Raw genomic sequence first — 19,761 nt, 5'->3', positions numbered from 1 at the left:
GAAGTGGCAGCATTATGCTGTGGGTTCATGCAGGCGGTTAAGGGGACGCGGATCAGAGTTCATGCACAGATGGACGAAGCATCCAAGGGAATCCTGGGAAAGCCTATAAGTTATTATTATTCCAACAGTACCAAAAAATATTATAACATAAAACTTTAAGTTTGTATCGCAAGCACAAAAACTTGTGTCCACAGATGTGGCAGAAACGTATTTGTAAGATTGATCATGGTTTGGCCTAAAAACTTTGGACAGCAGTTTTCTTACATCTTCTCCCCTGCACGTTTCCTGCACTTCCACGAAGTCGAGCTTTTTCCCGTCTGCAACGACGGCGACGTCTGGAACAGAGCGAAACATGAGAAAACAGCTGTGCACGCATGCGTTTGACTGAACTGGGACAATTGAGGGAGCTCTAAATTCACCTTTTACTTTGCGACATTTGCTCTTGAAAACCGTGACCAGGATGACAGACAGCAGCAACAGCCCAGCAAACACGGCAACGAGTGAATAGAGAGCGGCATCTGGAAGCCCTGAACAAAGAAAAACAATAAACTCAGCACAACGCTACGCTGCTTCCTTAAAACATTGACTGCTGTTCACAGGAAGTAGAAATCAATTGTTTTCATTTAGTATTATAAGTTCTATTACTAAGTGGAAATCCATTGCAGAACAGTCTAAAATACAGTATTTGTCCAGAATTGTACAATGCTGGGGGTTGAGTTGATGCAAAGCAGTGGAAATGAAAAGCCTTTGTTAGCACAACTGTTTCGAGACTTTGAGCGATAATCTCGTTACACATGGCCACGTCGTCTTCGCTTTCCCCCCTCTTTCTATTGATGTCACTGGAAATCTTAAAATTCACAAATTTCACAACCTGTAAAATACGCTAAATCGGCCCCTGGAGGGGCCTCCTGCTTTTGTCGTGACAAGATATCGATTCTGATTCATATCTCAGGTGAGAGTTTAAATGTAGATCGACCAATAGTTCAACAAACCAGAGCAGAACCTGCGTTACTGCAGACAAAGCTTCAATCTGTCCATCCATCTCTTTCGCCATCTTCATAAAGATGGCGAAAGAGATGGTATTTAAAAACAGCTTGACCCTGTGTGGATTAGGAAAAAAAAAACCCTCTGCTCTCAATTTTTGTACCATAAACCAATGAAACAAATGTGTGTTGTGTAATCATTGCTGCCAGGAAAAGGCATGACTGAGATATTGACTCACAATGGCTGAAAATGAGCATCAGAGGAGAGTGTAGACATATCACTCTGATTGATAAACATAATAAGTGTTTTCAATATCAAACTGTAAACCCAAACCACAGAACAAGCGTCAAACCAACCATTGTCAAACTAAAACCCAAATCGAAAACATTAGGCGGTTTTAGTTGGAACATTTATAGAGCAACAGAATGAGCTACGACCCTGAAGAATACCTGAAGAAGACCTGCACTAAAACACAAACTCGCTGTACCTTCAATGAGTTCCTTAGAGACCAGCGTTGCAGTTGTTAGGCTAGTTTTCACTGTGCTGCTCTGGTGCTGAGAGACTGTCAAAGAAACACACAAATTCTCACTAAAGGTTTGGATTTGTTTTGTTCAGAGTCAAGCATCTCAGTGAAATCAACGCACCAAATATTTTACTCATTTATGGAGCGAACTGAATATTCCTCCAAAGGAAACAAGATGGTTCTGCACGACTGAGAGTCGCATGGAACAGTGGAAATAAATGAAGTCGAATTCTGCAGCGAAATGGCTCAGCGGCTCTGAGCCATTTTGCGCTCGGTTTCATTTGTGGTTTTGGGTTTCTGTTATTTTTGACTTTCTCACCCGCTGTGACGTCCTGTGTTGCCGAAGCCTGAAGCGTTTTTTTTGGGGCCGCGTTCTGTTCTTCTTCTACTGTCAAAGAAACAATGGACTGTAAAAGCGATCGCAAGGCTTGTCCGACTCACAATTTCATTTTCATTGCGATGTTCAGGATGGAACTTGGATGGATTTGGTGCAAAGCAGAAAAAAAACTTATGTGAAACAATTTTTCCCCATCATTATTTTCTAGATTGTCTTATTTCAAATATCGGAATGGGTATTCCGATATTTGGAATATATCGGAATATACCAAAAAAAAGAAACATTAAAAAAAAAAAACATTTGTTATTGTTCCCTTCTGCTTAATTTTTATCCATCAACATGCACAGTAAGTAACTTTAGAAGCTTTGCACATTTTCTGGATATTTATTTTTAAATAAAAGATATAAATACATTTGTTCTGCTAGATGTATTTGCTTAAATTGTCCTGTACGTGTCCTGTGTGCCCCTCACCTACAGACAGCTGAAACTGGGTATAATTTCCGACGTTCCACCCCGGCTCTGAACGGCACCAGTACGTTCCGGTATCTCCTGCTTCCAGCTGTGTGATTTTGACGGAGAAAGACCCAGAGAAGTCACTGTGCAGTAAGAATCTGCTTTGACCCTTCATCATGTCTGTGCACTTGCTGCGTTGACTTCCTTTGCAGAGGAACTTCCTGTTGTTTCGGTGAGTCGGCGGATAAGGGCACTGCAAGGTTACTTCATGTCCTGCAGTTTCTCTAATTATCTTTGACTCCACACAGCACCATTCTGGACAGCACACAAAATAAAATCATTAAAGGGCCTGTGAACACTGTTTTGTATGGAATTTTTTCTCAGTCTGTTCATTTGAAAAGTGTTTGACTTTTATGCATTAGAAGTACATAAGTTTGATCTCTCACCCTCGACTTGCAGTTCAGCAGCAGTGAAAACATCAAATCCTGAGTTTCTCTGGACTCCACAAAGATACGACCCAGAATCCTTCAGGGTCAGACTGGAAATGGTCACGGTGAATATTCTTGACTTCCTGTCATCAGAGTCTGAATCGTCCATTTTGTGTGTTGCTAGAGTTGATCACTGCCTGCTGTCGACATGTGGAGGGCCGGTTTCCTCTGCAGAAGAACTTCAGCTTGTCGACAGACTGGGAGTCGTACGGACAGCTGATGGTCACTGAACCGTCTTCGTTACCTTGGATGTTGTTCACTGTGCTGCAGCATCTGTCTGTAAAAACATATGATGTCGCATGTTGCAGTTAAACAGCGGCTTCATAAAAAGCACACAGCGTGAACTCGGTCAACAGCTAAGGCTTGGGTTTCTGTTGGGTTTCTCACTTTATTATCGCTCGCCGCAGTCAGAAAAAGTGTCTATTCATTCTCTTTATGCTTTTTAAAACTGCCAATCAAAGATAAATATTAAAAGTGACGCTGAATTTTGAGGGCCCCGTAGCGGGGGACGGGTGAAGCACAACTCATGTCAGGAGGCCTTAGTCCTCGACTCAAACGTCACAGGTTCGTGTCCCCATCTGTCATTCCCCTCTGACCCATCAAACCGCTCTCAAAGTAAAAAAAAAGGAAATAGTTCATTTGAGCACCACCCTCCTTGACTCCCTACTCGATCTGATTCATGCCACACCCCACTGAGACGAAGCACAGAGATGTCTTCGTTTGGGCGGACACAACTAAAGATAAGTTTTTTAATGAAGTATTTTAATATTACTGCATCTCTCTCGCTCCTCATGGATATAAATATAATCCAGCAGAAATCCTCCCACTGTCTTGCAGGTGTTGCATGCAGGGGACTCAGACCTGCGACCAATCTGGAGTAGTTTCACTACTCCAGATTGGTCTCCACCATAAGCAGAAATAGGATGATTTCACTACACAACCAGCACAGGACAATAATGTTGTGGATGTTGCTTCGTGAGCTATTAGATTAGCACACACAGGCAACAAGCAGAGAACTTCACGGCTTTGGGCTTTTGCGCCCACTGTTGTTTGCTCGTGTGAGTTGCATCAAGGCCTTGAAAACACATCCATATCGTTCACATGTTTCACTGATTAGTTGGCCTCTAAGTGCAGCTGGTAGAGCTGAATTTTGTTCAGGTCCGGCAAAGTAAGAGGAGCTTGAATAGCGAACATTTCTGATTTTGGTTTCCTTCCACTATACATCCAGGTGATGTTTATCGATGCTCTATAACTTCAAATTGCGATAAGATTTGGAAAACCTTTGGAAATACTTTCCAGGGCATTGTCGTCCAAAGCTGCTTATTTGTAGTTCATTATTTGTGGGAGAGTATTTTTTATTGTCAAAAGAAAAACATCATTTTTTTTCTTATTTTTTCTACTAGTTGATCTTAAAAACAATGAGTTCATAAAGATCAATGAAGTTTTCAGTTCTGTATGAAATGAAGCTACTCCCTTCTGTGTGCATGTTTCTGTTCTGTGTTTGCATGTCACTTATATCCCAATGCTTGGTTTGAAATGTCGAAGGTAGCAGCACTGCAAAGGTTTTTGCAAACTAATCATTAGACATGGAGAAAATCCTGTCATTGTGCTAATTTTACTCGACCCGATCTGAGTATCGCAAACACTTAGAGCTTTGCCCCTTCACACAGACACAAATCCTGTTTGAAAACTAAGGAGCAACTTAAATGGTACAAAAATAATAACATAAAAAATAACATACCTTGTTTTGCTTCCAGTTTTACCTCTGTGTAGATATCTTTTCCATTCCTTGTCACTCCACACCAATATTTCCCAGCGTCGGTGGACTGAAGGTTAGAAATTGTTGTTGTGAAGATTCTTGTCCTTTTGTCATCATAGATGGAGTGTCTGGGTTTATTTGCTTGTGACGTTGTAATAAGGACGTCACTGTCCGCGCAGTCGTTCCTACACAGGTACTTTTCGTAAGACTCATAACCCTGAGGATATGAGCAGGAAATCTTCAAATCTTGACCTTCATATCCAAACACAAGGACCAAACCTGCAGCGCTGCGCACACAGCTCAGAGCTGCTGCAGAAAGAAGGCGACATGAGAAAACATCTTGAAATCAAAAGTCAAATAACAGCATCAGGAGTTGTCATTCTTTGGCATGTTGTCATGTCCTCCCTCCTGACATAGATATAAGATATAAGTTGTTATATAAAATAATAGAAAGAAAACTTACAACACAGAGTGAAGAACAGGTTCTGAAAGCTCCACATTTTTGATCTCTTTCAACGAAAAAGAAACTTAACAGGAAGTGGACCCAAAATAAAACTAACACCCACTCTGAAACCAGGCTGGTGCATCATTCTCACTTCTTCATTATTCAGATGGCTAATTTTGATTCGTTGGGCATTATCAGATGATAAGTCTTTAATATTCTCTCCCTTAATGTTCTCTCTACAAAGACAACTAAAGTGTTGTCTCATCTATTCAGATCTTTATAATAAATTTATGGTACAAATATATAAACTCTGAATTTTTTATGATTTTACTTTTTAATTCAGTATGTGTGCTGTTTGAGGTTATTTAAGGTTAAAACAAACCAACAAACAAACAAAAAGTAATAAACCTCTCATTTCACTTTAATTTTCTACTGCTCTTAATTTTCCAACCACTAAGGGGCGCTCCAATGCCTCCTGTACTGCAGCAAGGCGAAGCTGGTATGTGGTTTTTAACATCCATTACCTCCTCATCCTTATTTTGTCTTTATTTTGATCATGTAAAATCGTGCCTAGTTGAATTGAAAGGGTTTCTGTAATAAAACCATAAAACAGTGACGTGAGTCTCATTTATTTTAAGGATTCGTTGGCAGGTGATGTTTTCTTTCTTTCTTTCTTTCTTTCTCTTTCTTTTCTTTCTTTTTCTTTCTTTTTTTTTTCTTTTTTTTTCTTTCTTTCTTTCTTCTTTCTTTCTTTCTTTCTTTCTTTCTTTCTTTCTTTCTTTCTTTCTTTCTTTCTTTCTTTCTTTCTTTCTCTCATTCTTTCATTCTGCTTGTGCACATTGTTTCCTTCCATTCAACTTTCCATTAATATAATTGAATGCAGTTGTGACAATTGAATGACGAGCTATTAAGTGGTCACAAAATTTCCGTATTGATGGATGTTTTTGGCTTTCTGAATAACATTTTCTGAAATGAACGGTTTCAACTGACTGCCACGTGAACATTAAAAATCAGTCTGTGTGAAGTGAGTCTTTATGAATTATTTTCACTTATAGAAATTGTTTTTGATAAAATCATTGATAAAATCATTTAGGCCTATTGAAACGCACCTGTACCATAATGAGCGATTCCTCATACTGAGCCATTAGTTTCTTGCGAAGTTAATAACAAATGTCTCACAGCCTTAAGGACGCTTCAGTTGACTGAATGAAGCAGGAATAACTAATACAGTCTTTTTTATAATTTTGTTGTAGATTTGCTGCTAGGTTTGCAATAATTGCACTGCTGCGCGACTCAACTTTGAGCAAGCTCCAGCTGTCGGGCACAGACACCAAAATACATCGGTGCAGAGAGGTGTTAACAGGCTCCTCGGTGACTGGCAGGTGTCCACGTCCTTGCTCCAAAACAAGTGCAAATCGTGAGGCCTCCACGCCACCAGACCTGCCAGCTGGTGCAGAGTTTTCCTACACGTTGTGTGTGGAGCGTGTGAGATGGAAAGTGCATCTCTCAGGTTCTGCAAACGCGCATGCTATATTTGTTTCCATGTTTCTGAAAGAGATGGCTGTCGCGTCAGTTCCTGGACTTTGCAGCGGGTAGATGCTGCCACCTGCAGCTGCCACTTGCAAATTGTTTTCTACTTTATGGAACATTTGTGTCATTCTGTGGCTCCATATGTTAAGACTTGGCTAAAGGCCCTCTGGGAGGCACCGAGTTAGGAAACAAAATACTATTTTCTGTCTTTAAGGGTGACGTCATCCTTAAATGTGTTAGATTCAACAAAAGAAAAGAAAGCTATGAAGAAATCCACGATTAAAAGATGAATTTGAATATTAGAAGTGTATAACTGGTTCATCTTGGATGTATATACATATTTGAATGATTGATGGGCGAGATTCGTGTGTTAGAGAAACGAGCATGTTCTAAATGTGATTATGAGGATGAACTGGGTTAACCATCAATTATGTGCTCAAACTGATCATTTGTTAGAAATGAGACAAAAAAAAATCAAAAATCAAAATAAGAGTCAATTCAAAACAAAAAACATGTGGTAAAGTTCTCCTATTTTAAATCATTTGGTGCATCTCAAATGCATTGATGTATTTATTGGGCCAAGTCCACTTTTCTGCTTTTATTTATAATTATGTCAGTTTCGGTTCTCCATATAAATTATCTACATTTTTACAGTCTATTCAGAGAAGCATGGGAACTTTAAGAAATACATTTGTCTCCTTATATCATCTCCTCTTTCACCCCTTTTTTAGAACCACACACACACACACACACACCCACACACACACACACACACACAAACACACACAGCCTAAAATGTTATTCCTCCATGTTCAACAACTGACCCCACCCCTGGCCAGCGCATTGCAAAATGTCAGCGCCGTGACCGAGTGTGTGTGGGCGGAAGCGTGTGTGTGTTTGTGTGTGTGTGTGTGTGTGTGCGTGCGTGTGTGTGTGTGTGTGTGTGTGTGTGTTGTGTGTGTGTGTGTGTGTGTGTGTGTGTGTGTGTGTGCGTATGTGTGTTTTCCCCGAGCTCAGCCATTCCCGTCGTGTCCAGCTGACCGCTCAGCTGTGCCTCTCGCATACTGCGGCACAAACTGTGTTCATATCTCACACACTCTCTCTCGGAAAAGGCTGACATTAAGACCGCCGTGCGGAGGGATAAGCGTGTCCCGAATTAGCGGGGGGTGGCAGGCCGAGCTGGGCTGTTTCCAGGGCCGGTTGTAGTGGATGTTGCTGCTGGGGGCGGGGTTCGGGAGTCCGAGGGGGGGGGACGGGTTGGGTTTCTGTAGAGTGCGCGGTTTGGAGCTGAGCAGCGCGTAAGACGCGTGTTGAGGTCTTCTCGGACTGCAACCCAACATAAACACACGCCTTACACGGACGGCCCTCTCAGTTTTATGACATCTATCTTAGACCTTTATACCATGTCTGGATGTCTCCGTCCTGTTCCCTCTTCAGTTACCATTCATGTTAAATCAGTAGGTCATGAACAAAAACTAATCATATTTTTTGCATATCTGCCATTGCCTCATTTGTACTTGTTTAGATGTTGTATGCCGTCAGTGATCACTGAGTGATGCTTCATATTTAACTTTTGTTGACAACATAACTCTAGTATCTTATTATTATTATTATTCTGAAGAGCTGCTTTGGTTGTTTTTGGTGTTTTGTATAACATAAATTTTGACAGAAAACTGAAACATTTGTAATATTAGTGTCACCGAAGCCAACATGATGGCAGCACAGAGTTAAAGACTTAGTTGAAGAAGTGAGAAGAAAAGCAACACCAGCGTTTCCTCTGACTGTGCAGCTATCCGAACACCGTGAGCTTTTCTCCTCAAGGTGTTGTTTTCCAGGACGAGCGGAGGAATCAGGCAAATTTACAATTCATCCATCCATTGTTTATACGCTCTTATCTCTGGAGGGCTGGCGCTTATCTCCAGCAGCCATTAGGCGAGAGGTGAGGTACTGCCTGGTCGCCAGTCCATCACAGAACATAAGACACACAGAACAAACACGCAATCACATCAAGACTAACCAGAACCTTGGGAACCAAATCATGTTTTTGGACTTTGGGAGGAGGTTGGAGTGCCCAGAGAGAAACCTCCCAAGCATGGATGATTTGTTTTTGGTTTCTTTATGATCTCACAAGAATTGAAGTGTGTTGCAGGTTTTGCCTAAAAATGGATCCAGAAATGTACCTCAATATAAGACCCTCTAGCTCATAATGTCATTCTTATGACATTATGACTTTCCCAACGTGTTTAAAGCTAAAGTAACATCAGTGTATGGAAACTTCTCATTTTGAAGAACATAATTGAAATGGATTTAGCAAAAATAAATAAGGTAATCTCAACTCGCCTAAAATTCTAAACGTTTATTGCCCTTGAGATAATAGGTGTGAAAATCTGCTTTTATAAAGCGTTATCCTGGCCGTTGCCTTCCTAAGAATCTAACCTCACTTCACTGCTCCCTCTGGACTTTCTCCCATTGAAGTGGATTTCTCCGGTAGAATTTCTACTGGGCCAATCAGAATGAGAGGTTTTGAAATATGATGTTAATTTTCTGAGCTGTTTTAGAATAGTAGTCTGAATGTTTAGCAGTAGCAGCAGAGGAAGTGAAAGAAGCCGGTCAGTTCGTGTTGGCCAAACTTCCAAATATTGAAGACGAACAGCTATCTGGTTCAAATCAGCTCTCCTCTATTCATAGTGGAGGATGCTAATCTACAGAGCAGGCAATTTCTGGTAAACCTTTTATATTACTGCACCAGTGCGTCACACACGTCATGGCCAAACTTCAGTGATTGAGTAAAATCGTCCACTTCCTGGAATCCACGCCTCCAGGAAGCAATTGTTTCAGTATCAGAGTCCAGACCCATCTGGACACAGAACAAGGACTGGTTTTCACCAGGCTAATGGTGTGTGAGAGTGAAGGCGAGAGCAGGAAGGTGACATTCCATCCATTCCTGCTCTTCCTGAGGAAGGAGAGAAAGCATTACACACTGCCGATGACAGCAGACGTAGGGAGAGGCGTCCAAACACCCGTCTAGGGTCATTCACATCTTTCATTCCAACATATCAAAGTAACCATTCATCTCCCTTGGCTATCTAAAAGCAGCTCTTTTGGTCTGTTTGGCTACTGCTAGATGTAGCAGAATGAAGCATCTTTCATGAAACTCAAGAGAAACATATTTTTTTGCTCCTGCTATTGAACAGGTTAGGTTTCTTAGGGAGGGATGGAGGTGAAAAAAAACTTTGTTTCTCTTCTTGCTTCACTTTGCACACACAAAAATAAATGAACACAGAGTGTCACAGACAAGATGCCACACATAAAGAATTAGCACCGACTTTTCCATCTCTGCTACTAATTGTTACATTTTTTTCATGTTGGTTAAGCTGCCAGATAATATTCTTTTGTTGGTAACTTTTTGTCCTCTAACGTGGATCTTCCTTTATTTTCTTTGCACAGTTTCTCTTGAGTTCATTGTAGTTCAGTAACAAACCCACAGACTGTTCAGTTTACCTATTGTTCATAAAAAAACACCAGGTTTATTTTTCTGTAAATATGTATAAGCCACTTAGACCCATTTGCAAACCACACACAAATTTAGTACACATAGACTCACAGAGCTGCATACCACAGACTTCTCTCAGAAGGCTAAAATTTACAGGAAGCTTTTTACAAAGCAAACTTTCATTTCTAGAAATAGCAATAAAGCCATCATAACAACAACTAGTAGGGCACAAATATCACTTTACGTAAATCAGTCATTCTGTACAGAAATGCACTAGTAGTACACAAGAGTAGTCAAACGGAGGCAGCACAGTCAGTCTTCATGACAGCGAACCTGGACCATGTTCGTCTAAACTGCTGCTTGTCCTTTTCTGATCTGTGCTCCAGGATTTTTACCCACAACTACTTCATTTTTAAAGGCGAATCTTCTTCCACCAGAAACCTCTCAGTTCGTGTCTATGTGGCAGGGGTTTGCTCCTGCATTCACCGCTTCAGCGTACAGCTTTAAGAAGTCTCTATAGCGAGGCGCACAGCCGAGCCACGCCTCACCAAAGTGGACGGAGCCGGTCAGGAGGTACTCGTCCTCTCCCGGACGCACGACGCACGGAGCAGGGACGCTGACCCGTCCTCTCCAGCCTTGACCTCTGGCTCCGCCCCACGCAAACAGGCCGCTCTTCTGCTGGAACAGCCGGCGCAGAGTCACTGTGACAACGGGGTGATGGTCTGAGCCCGACGCTGCGCCTCCAAAAGTGCCACAGCCAGCTGGAAAGATCGGATAGGAGAAGACAAAGCAAATGAAATGAAATGAAATCGGTTTGAACTCAATGTGGTGGAAGTGAAAAGCATTTTCTATTTGGGCCTCAAAAGCCTGGCATGGCTGATCATTAAGAAACAATGAAAAAAATATACATTTCTACTGCATTTGAAGAGTACTTTATAAATTAAAAATTACTTAACATCTTTTTACACTGATGTAAATTGGCACTGTACAAATAAAAAAAATTTTTTTTGATTTTAATTAAAAAAAAGATGTTAAGCTAACAACTATTACCATAAAGTTCTGCTTCTGTTCTCTTTTGGTCATAGGAATGGTTATGACGGGCAGAATGTGGCCCGCGGGCCTCGAGTTTTACACCATGTGTTACATGTGGTTAGATAAGCAAAACCCATTAGTTACTTTCTTCTAAAGGATCGGATAAGAAGGCAGTCTGCTCTCATTTTAGTACTTGGTTTAGGTACGACTAAGACTGAACTTTAATTTTTGCTGGTTACCGTATAATAAAGGTTACATTTAAATTAATTCAGCTAAACAGAGGAGGTACATTTTTCCCTCTGTCTTTGACTTGTCAGAGTTACATGATCTGTAAAATCTTGCTAACAGCTGTTTCCAAAGTCTCCGTCTGCTGCCGGCAGACCGTTCTCCACTGTGTGCTTATGTGTTGATGCATTTACCAAAATCGCTCGTGCAGACAGCCATGAGGACCTCTTGATCCGAGCAGGGCTTGCAGGTGACTAAATCAGAAAGTGGGAAAGGATGACACATTAGGTATCCTCAATGAAAACACACAACTTCCTATTTTCATAGCTTATTTAATCAATATTAGCTATCTAAAACTTGGGCTCCAACTAAACTACTCTAGGTCAGGATTTTTCCTTCATCAATTTCATCAAGATGAAGAAGGTACATTTTCTCACAATTATTGACAATACTGAAATAGCTGCGCCAAATCAGCAGGTCGAGAAAGCATTAACAACACAAAGTATAAATCAGAAATAATCCCTGAAGCATTGTGGATTTGCTTTTGACAGCTATTTCTTCTAGATCATCAACCTTTTCAGCACACATTTCAAATTTGAAAGTGGGACAAATCTTAGGGAAACTGAAAACAAAAGTGCACCGTTGCTCATATTGTACACAAATCAAGAATCAGCATTCAAAATAATAGGAATAATAATATCACGCTTCACTATCCTCACATTCTTAGGATTTTAAATATTAAAGATAAAAGTGGCTGTATTTAGAGAAAACACACTGGTGTTAAGGGTTTACATCTTAAATTGACCTTTTTACCCCAAACATACAGTGAACTTATTTTTTTTCCCATTTGTAAACAGTTATCTACAATTAATTAGAGAAAGCCTTAATTGTCTGAATAATATGTCATGTTGCTGTTCGCCTGCAAAACAACATATTTTTAGTCTTAAATACATTTTTGAATTTTGGGATTTCAGCCTTCAATGAAGATCAAAATTATTCCTGCTGCACATTGGGAAATGTAAGAGTGATTTCACACTTGATAATGCATTAGAATTGGTTTGATTTGGGACTAAAATTGCAACGTGTTACATTTTCAGCTGGTGTTCTTGACTCACGCTGCACTGTGTCACATGATGCAAAAGCCTGCTTCCCACCCTCGTCTTCCTTCTTTACCAAATGTAAGCAAAATTGCAGTAGTGTCAGATTTTAGAGGATTTCACTCTTGGCGCGAGCCATTTCTCCTGCTAGCGCGAGACTCTCGTTTCTTTTATGCACTTGCCCAGAAATGCCGTGCACTATAGTCCGGTTCTTGGGGGTTTTGGGACTGTCGCCGGTTTGCTTGAAATTAGCATATGCATTCAAACAGAGACCTGGGTTTGTAGGCAGACCAGAGTTTGATTTTTTTGGTCTGCATTAGAGTTCGGTTGCACGTTCCCAAACTGGACTCTATGGACAAACCAACTAGAGTTCTGCTAAAGTGAACTGAACAGAGCTGGAGCGAATGAACACTAAAAGGCTTCCCTTGTGCTACAACATTGTTTTCGAAAATCCAATTTTCAGCCAGATACAGCAAAAAAGTCCAAAACTTGCTCTTTCAAAGATCGACTTTCCATGTGGATGAGTGCTGGTAAAGTGGAGCAAAACAGGCTTCCAGTTCTCTCTGTGCTTCTACGTGCAGGAGGGTGTTTATCCAAAGAGATCAAAAGAAATAAAGCGTGCATGAATGAGCAAAGCAGGTGACTAGAACTGAGAAAAAGCAGACTGAATCGGGGGATTAACCTTCGACCCTGGCAGCTATAAAAACAGCACTAAAACGCCAGACGCACACCCTGGCAGGAAACTTCACTGGGGAGGCTTTCTTCTCCGTCCTTCCCCACCTCACGGCTTCACACGTGCGGGTGGGCCGTTCAGAGATCCTCCTTTAAGGAGACGGGAAGACATAGTGGTGGTGGGTCGGGGGATGGGTGGTGTCGGTTTTGACTGGCAGCAGAGGAAGGACTGGCTGACCCTTGTGCTTGACCCTGACAAGACTCTTTTTGATTGGCCTGTTTGTTTTCATATGTGCGGCTCACTTGAGGGAGAGAGGAAGGGCAGGAGGAAGGCCTCATCAGGGTTATGATGAAGAAACAAAGATTGAACGGAGACATGTCTTCTCGCTCACAAAACTGTTTTTTTAGACCGCTACTGCAAGTCTCAGTTTCTGCTCTCTGAGCGCCAGAAGCCACAGAAAGATCGTAGATAATTTACCAAGAAAAGTTAATGATGTAAAGATTAAGTTCCAAACATGTGGGACTTGGAAAAAAAGTTAATGTTTCTCTAAAGCAAATTTGTGATATGACCACCACACTGAAAGAAATCACAAAGATTTTATGAATACGAAGGTGAAACTGTACAAAACAACAGGATATCCGAAACAAGAAAGCAATTCAGTTCAATTCAAAATACTTTAATGATCTGAAATGGATATTAAATGTTGCTGCAAATTACATTAATTCCAGATTTTTCAAAGTCTTATTGTAGATGGTGATGGCTGTGGGCAGAAAGTATCTGTGGTAGCTGTCTGTATTACAGCATATTTAAAGAAGCTTCTGACTGAAGACCTGTTTGGTTTACATTTAATATATCCACCGCAGGGGTTGAAGTGAGGTTTTGTTTTTGTTGCCCAAAAAAAAATCTTCCATGAAAATATTTGAATTAAAAGAAAGCAAAATGAGACTTTTGTTTTGGAAAGATTTGTAGGTTAGTGTTGACACAAAACCATGAATTATTCTCAGTTCAGCAGATCAGAGTTTGCACATTATTTTTAAGGCATTTAAATGTACAATCAATCAACTTTAAAATGAAACACGTTTAAATATCCTGCACTAACACAGCTCCTATTACATCATAAACCTACTGTAATGATTCAACAATCAAGATTGTGGAAAAATCATGTGTAGTTGCACCTAAATATCACAATTTTAATGGCAGAAAATTTCCAGCATGAAAGCCTGAAAGTTTGAAACTTATTGCATTTTATAAAACAAAACAAAAAAGAGCATGAAGACACAAAACGTGTGTTTAGTGTCTTTGGAAAAACAGAAATAAGTTTCCTGTTACCTGGCCCCTGGTGCAGGTATGGGTACATATGGGCCCCTGGTCCCTGACTGGGCACCAGCTCATACTGGAAAGCTGTGATCTTCCTGCTGATGTCTCTCTGTGGGACGGCCTCCACAAACAGAGCCCCCTCCTTCAGGGTGAAACAGCGCACCGCGCCCTGCGCCTGGTCGGCGTCTGACAGCAGCAGCCTCAGGTCGCCTTCGTGCTCCAGGTACACATGAGAGCCCTGAACAGGAAGAGCGGGAGAGGTCGTTCAGGAAGTGTGAAACAACCAGGCAAACCACAGCTGCGGGTCGTCCAGATGAGATGCAGGTTTGCTTCTAAACCACCTGGGAGAAGGTTTGAGACTTGATGCAGACGAAGACGCCAGCCGGGCGCCTGGATGACGACTCCGTGTTGGGTCGCAGGTTGACGATGATGGCCCCGGTGGGGTAGAGCCACTCCAGGGACCCCTGAGAGCAGCGGAGGTAGACCTGCTCCACGTCTCTGCGATGAGCTTCATGGCTCAAACCGCTGCAGAAACAGAGAGGATGACTGTTCTTAAGAGTTATTACAAAGAGACAGAATTAAAAATTATGACCAGTGTTAAGATAGGATGAATACTCTCTTTGTGTGATTACAGACACATCCTACAACATTTGCATTTTATGAGAAAGACAAGAAGTGTGGGACAATTGTTAAGTGGAAGGATTAAGATGTGTGCTTCATTTATAATTTGTTTACAATTAAATATCTGAAAACTGCTTGCTTTTAAATCTTGACAAAGATTCTCAACTAGATTCAAGCAAAGGTCATTATAGGACAGGAGAATGTTTTGATCTAAGCTACTCTGAACGATTCTGTTTTCTATGACCTCTTGAGAAGCTTCCCCACAGCATGATGCTCCCACCACCATGTTTTGCAACATGGAAGGTGTGTCCAGGTTTGCCAGTGTTCTGTCACACTTCCTATTTTGCACGCAAGCCAAAAAGTTCAGTTTTGGTCTCGTCTAACAAGAACACCTTCTTTCCCGTATGCACACCGCACTTTTCAGATTTGTATTTAGGCGGTTGAAATGTGACAAAAATGTGAACATATTTCTGAATTCTTTGTCACAAGAGATCAACTGAAACTGAACTTTTCTTTTTCTTTTTTGCTTGGCAAACACCAAAACAAATCGTTTCATTTGTCTCAGACGTGCGTGAGCGGGGGGGAGGGGGGGGAGATAGGGGGGGGGGAAGGGGAGGGGGTAAACCCGCAGGATCTGACAGAAAAAATCGTTAGAAGTAAGAGGCGAGTCAACTTTACAACCCAGCGCTGGCTCGCACCTTTTATGAGCGGGGGATTGGAAGGAGTGATCAAAGGGTATTTACCTAAGATAAGAACCGACATCCTTCGGGAAGGAGAACGTTCTCCGGATAAGGCGCCAGTGAATCACTTTTGGGCCGCCTGCTTTTGGGAGTCGTTTTCTTCATTAGAGTGACGCTCAGAAAAGAAATGCGAGTCGCACTGGAGTCATTGCAACAGGAACCGCAGGCAATGACGCGGCAGGGAACCAGTAAGATCTTTAACTTAGAAACTAGAGTGAAACCAGCCGATGTATAATACGACCTCAGCTTGGCCTTCCGGAACATTATCTACCATCTTGCTCAAGAAAATAGACCTCGGTGGAGTTAAGATCTTATCTAGTCTAACGGAAGTAAAAAAAAAAAAATCATCATTAACAGACGGTCAAAACAGAAGTTTGAATTTCTCTGAGGAAAAGAACAAGCAAAAAAAAAAAAAAAAAAAAAAAAAATCCTCAATCCTTCATCCTCACCTTCCTCTCCAGCTGCACAGGTCAGTAGAATACTGTGCCACAGCCCGGCACACCAGCACCAACATGACCCAGTGCGAAGCCCACGACCGGAGCATGGTGGACCGTCCGTCCCCCGCCGCCTCCACCAGTTCAACTTCACGCGCTCCCCGCAACTTCTCCGCTTTTGAAATATCCACAACGAGCATCGGCGAGACGCTACATGACGCGCCGCTCGGTTCCGAAGTCAAACCCGGAGCGTCTGCGGTGGAGGGGAAGAGACTCGGACTGCTTTAAAAAGGGAGCAGAGCGCACGCGCAGCCGGCCGCGCAGCGGCGGCTCGATTTGAACTTTCCCTCAGCGCGTCGGCAGGGGCGCGTGCCAACAGCAGACTCCGCTTCGGTGACACGCGAGCTCTCTCTCCGAAACCCCTCCCTCCCGCAGATTGACCGGAAAGATAGGTGCGGGCGCAGTTTTCAGCTAAACTGCCTACTAAAGGCGGCACAGCTCTTAGGTAATTGAAGTCCGGGCTTTTTTAGCTTCTCTATAAAAGAAGAACCTGCTCGCTTTGTGCGGCTCAGCCTCGGAGACGAGCTTCAGTAGCTGTCCGGTCAGCACGCAGCTCACAGACCTCCGAAAATGTCACCGGTGTATTATTTGGTTTGCCTAAAGGCCCGCAGTTCTCAAGGTGCGGTAATTGAGCTGATGCAGGTGGTTGTTGTCAGAGGAACTGAAGGATGCGTGTCACAAAAAACAAACAACCCCGAAGAAAAACTGATTTATTTCAGCAACAAACAATCTAGATTGTGCATAGCTCTCCTCACGTTGAGATTTATGTTTCAAGCATTTGGCGATTTTGCTACAACTCATCTGTTTAGCAGAAATTTCTCATTTCATATAAAACAAACAATAATGATAATAATAGCAACACCTGCTTTAGTAACGAAGGTTATACTGTGCTAGTCCTGAGCAGCCTGGACTTGGTCATCTGAGCATTGGTCACAGATGGGCTCTATGTCACACACACTCCCAGGAGTAGCAGAAGCATCAACCCAGTATTGCACATGCTGAAGTGAGCGTACTCAATGACTGGTAAACCGCAACACCTTTCAGTGAGAAAACCTTCCTCAATGTCGCGCAAGTCATGTATGGCCGACAGAACAGAAGACAGACGTGATTTACAGTTTTAAAGTGAATTTCAGAAACAAACTTTTTTTAAAATGAATTGCCAATTCACCAAGTCGCGCCTTCATTTGCAACATAAACAACAAAAGTGTGGCGCTGAGAATCAACAGCAGAACAGAGTGTTATTCCAGGGCCTCAGGGGGTAAAGTTATGAGACGTCCCAGTCAAAACTGCAGCAGATGACAGTAACCACGTGTGAACCTTGTGGCTGCTTATCCTGCATTGCAGCTCCCTCTCAATTCTGAATTTGCATCTGGGCATAAAATCAAAAGCGGCTCGATAAAAGGCATATTTCACTGAATTGTGATTCAACAAAGTTTTGTTGCTTCTTAGGGAGGCGAACAGCCGTTTTAGCAATTTAAACACATCAAACTGAAGATGTTTGTATCTGTGTAACAATTGAACAGATGGGTAAGGCACTTATTACTCTTGTAATGCATTCACAGCTGCATTTTAAATTGTCCAAATTCAATATAAATAAACGTGGAATACATCAGGAGATCTGAAGCTTAGAAAATACCAAACACAAACAAAATCTTTTTTTTTTTTTTTGCTGAACTTTCATTTCAATGTTAATGAATGCTTCATTGGCTGAGAAAACGGTGACAGAAAGGAACAATAACAATGTCTTGTTAGGAAGAAAATAGCAGCTATTATCGTTATTAAAATAAATTATGCCATGGCATTTTGACTGATGTTGTTAACCACTGATTTAGGTTTAATCCCTTGAGTGCACATAGCTCTGAATGTGTCACATTATCGTTTACACTCTGTTTTACTGGCAACTCTGTGGCTCACATTGCTCTACCGGTCTTATTATAGCTCTGCTCCGTGAGCTCCACAACCTAGGCTTCCTGGAAAAATAATAAATAAAAGTCTAAATAGAGCTGAAGAGACAAAAAAAAAAAAGTCACACGTATGGCCTAAGTCCCTGTTTGCATCCTGAGCGGTTTTCCCATGAGAAAACACTCTGAGGGGGGAGCATGATACTCCGTCGTCACATTCCCCTCGACTGCCAAAGTTGTGCAGCGCATTTAGAGAAATGCTTAAGCGAGGTCCTCCACCAAACACTCACCCCCCTCTCTCTCCAGTCCATCAACAGACACACACACACACACACACACACACACACACACACACACACACACACACACCACACACACACACACACACACACACACACACACACACACACACACACACACACACACACACACACACACACATTTCTGCCAAAGTGTTGCAGGGATTAGAGCTGGCTTCGCGTCCCAGTGTAAGTAAAGGCACAAGAAAACAAAGAATCATCAAAAGGGCCCAGCTTTTTAAAAAATAAATAAACACAGTCTAATTATCCCTAATTATGCAAAAATAATTCAAATCCATTTTCGAGGTTTTGCTCTAATCTGTGCCATTGTGCATGTCATGTTTTATTCCACCCTTCTATTTTAATATTCAAATTGCACTTTAAGTAGTTTTTTGTGAACTCTTTTATCCGGCAGACATGTTGTAAAGCATTCTATTCATAACAGAGAGCGTGGCCTGAAACCTATCAGCCGAGCTGCGTTCAGTAGTAAGAGGAAACCAAATTCCACTAGAATTTGTAATGCCAACCTCTTCCTCTTTTGAAACTCTGAAATTAAAAACACTTTCACCACCAGAGGCTAAAGCCGGGGCCCTGATCCAATCGCCTCACCACCGCACGGGTCCGCTGCCGCGACGCTTTCGACCTCAGACGCTCCTTTTACCACCTGAAGTATTTCCAGAGCTGCGCAGCCTCTGACCTCCTGCCCCCTTCCCCCCCCCCCCCATCCGCCTGCAGTCACCTGGCTCTTCTCAAGCAGCCTGACAGGAGGAACGCTCCCTGTCTGTCCTCACGCTGCCCCCCCCCCCTCGAAGCCCCGCCGCACTCACATTCCTCTATCTCTTATTTCAGCCCGAGACCTTTGATTTCCTCGTTCTTTGTAAGAAATCTTAATTTATCCACAGTGGGCAGCTGAGAAACTTCACGGGCTCTTTAACGGACCATTGCTCAGGAGCAGTGATGGTTGGCTGTTGAAGGAGAAGAAAGGACGTTTCATCAGGAAGTACACCGCTTCATACTTCCCTGCATACACAGATGGAGGTAGTGAAAGTGAGAGAAATCGTATTCGGTCACCTCTATCTGCCAGAAAGATTGCAGTCCCTCCACCTCTGCGCCTCTGCGCAAACTTTAGGTTGATCAACAACTTGTTGTTGATTGTCACAGTATGAAGAGATTACACTGGTTTCAACATGGCGGACGTCTGCTCATGTCTTGGTACCGCTCTGGTGGCTTGACTTTGAAAAAATTAGGCTCTGTAGTATCACAGTGAAGATGCTAACAGAGTTAGCCACTGCTAGGAAGATACTGATTACTTACTGCTATCAAGACAACCCCACTTCTAAACACTTGAGT

General features: G+C 42.2%; 2 protein-coding genes across 5 annotated transcripts in view; both read right to left on the bottom strand.

Moving 5' to 3' along the window:
* Positions 1-2,956, bottom strand: part of LOC129366760 (polymeric immunoglobulin receptor-like) — a 3,719-nt gene extending 763 nt beyond the window's left edge. Inside the window, exons 1-6 of one of the 4 annotated variants that reach the window (XM_055040779.1) lie at positions 2,744-2,956; positions 2,316-2,612; positions 1,827-1,895; positions 1,472-1,546; positions 420-527; positions 265-335 (exon numbers count right to left, since the gene is read on the bottom strand). In XM_055040779.1, the coding sequence (XP_054896754.1) occupies positions 265-335; positions 420-527; positions 1,472-1,546; positions 1,827-1,895; positions 2,316-2,612; positions 2,744-2,894 (771 nt within the window). In that variant the 5' untranslated portion in view covers positions 2,895-2,956. The remainder of the gene's footprint in view (positions 1-264; positions 336-419; positions 528-1,471; positions 1,547-1,826; positions 1,896-2,315; positions 2,613-2,743) is intronic. The other 3 variants (XM_055040780.1, XM_055040781.1, XM_055040782.1) reach the window with 3 other exon arrangements.
* A 7,065-nt stretch (positions 2,957-10,021) lies between these two features.
* On the bottom strand, positions 10,022-16,513 carry metrnlb (meteorin like, glial cell differentiation regulator b). The gene is made up of 5 exons (XM_055041429.1): positions 16,167-16,513; positions 14,698-14,881; positions 14,369-14,594; positions 11,464-11,523; positions 10,022-10,773 (listed from the first exon to the last, which is right to left on the bottom strand). Exons 1-5 carry the CDS (start codon positions 16,349-16,351, stop codon positions 10,457-10,459), a joined length of 972 nt encoding a protein of 323 aa, XP_054897404.1. The 5' UTR covers positions 16,352-16,513; the 3' UTR covers positions 10,022-10,456.
* Positions 16,514-19,761: the final 3,248 nt, after the last annotated feature.

Source organism: Poeciliopsis prolifica, unplaced genomic scaffold (assembly GCF_027474105.1).
Source record: "Poeciliopsis prolifica strain line A6 unplaced genomic scaffold, Auburn_PproV2 SCAFFOLD016, whole genome shotgun sequence".
In the NCBI taxonomy this organism is placed as follows: domain Eukaryota; kingdom Metazoa; phylum Chordata; class Actinopteri; order Cyprinodontiformes; family Poeciliidae; genus Poeciliopsis; species Poeciliopsis prolifica.
The sequence above is the reverse complement of the archived record's forward strand: the minus strand, read 5'-3'. Positions and strand labels throughout refer to the sequence as shown.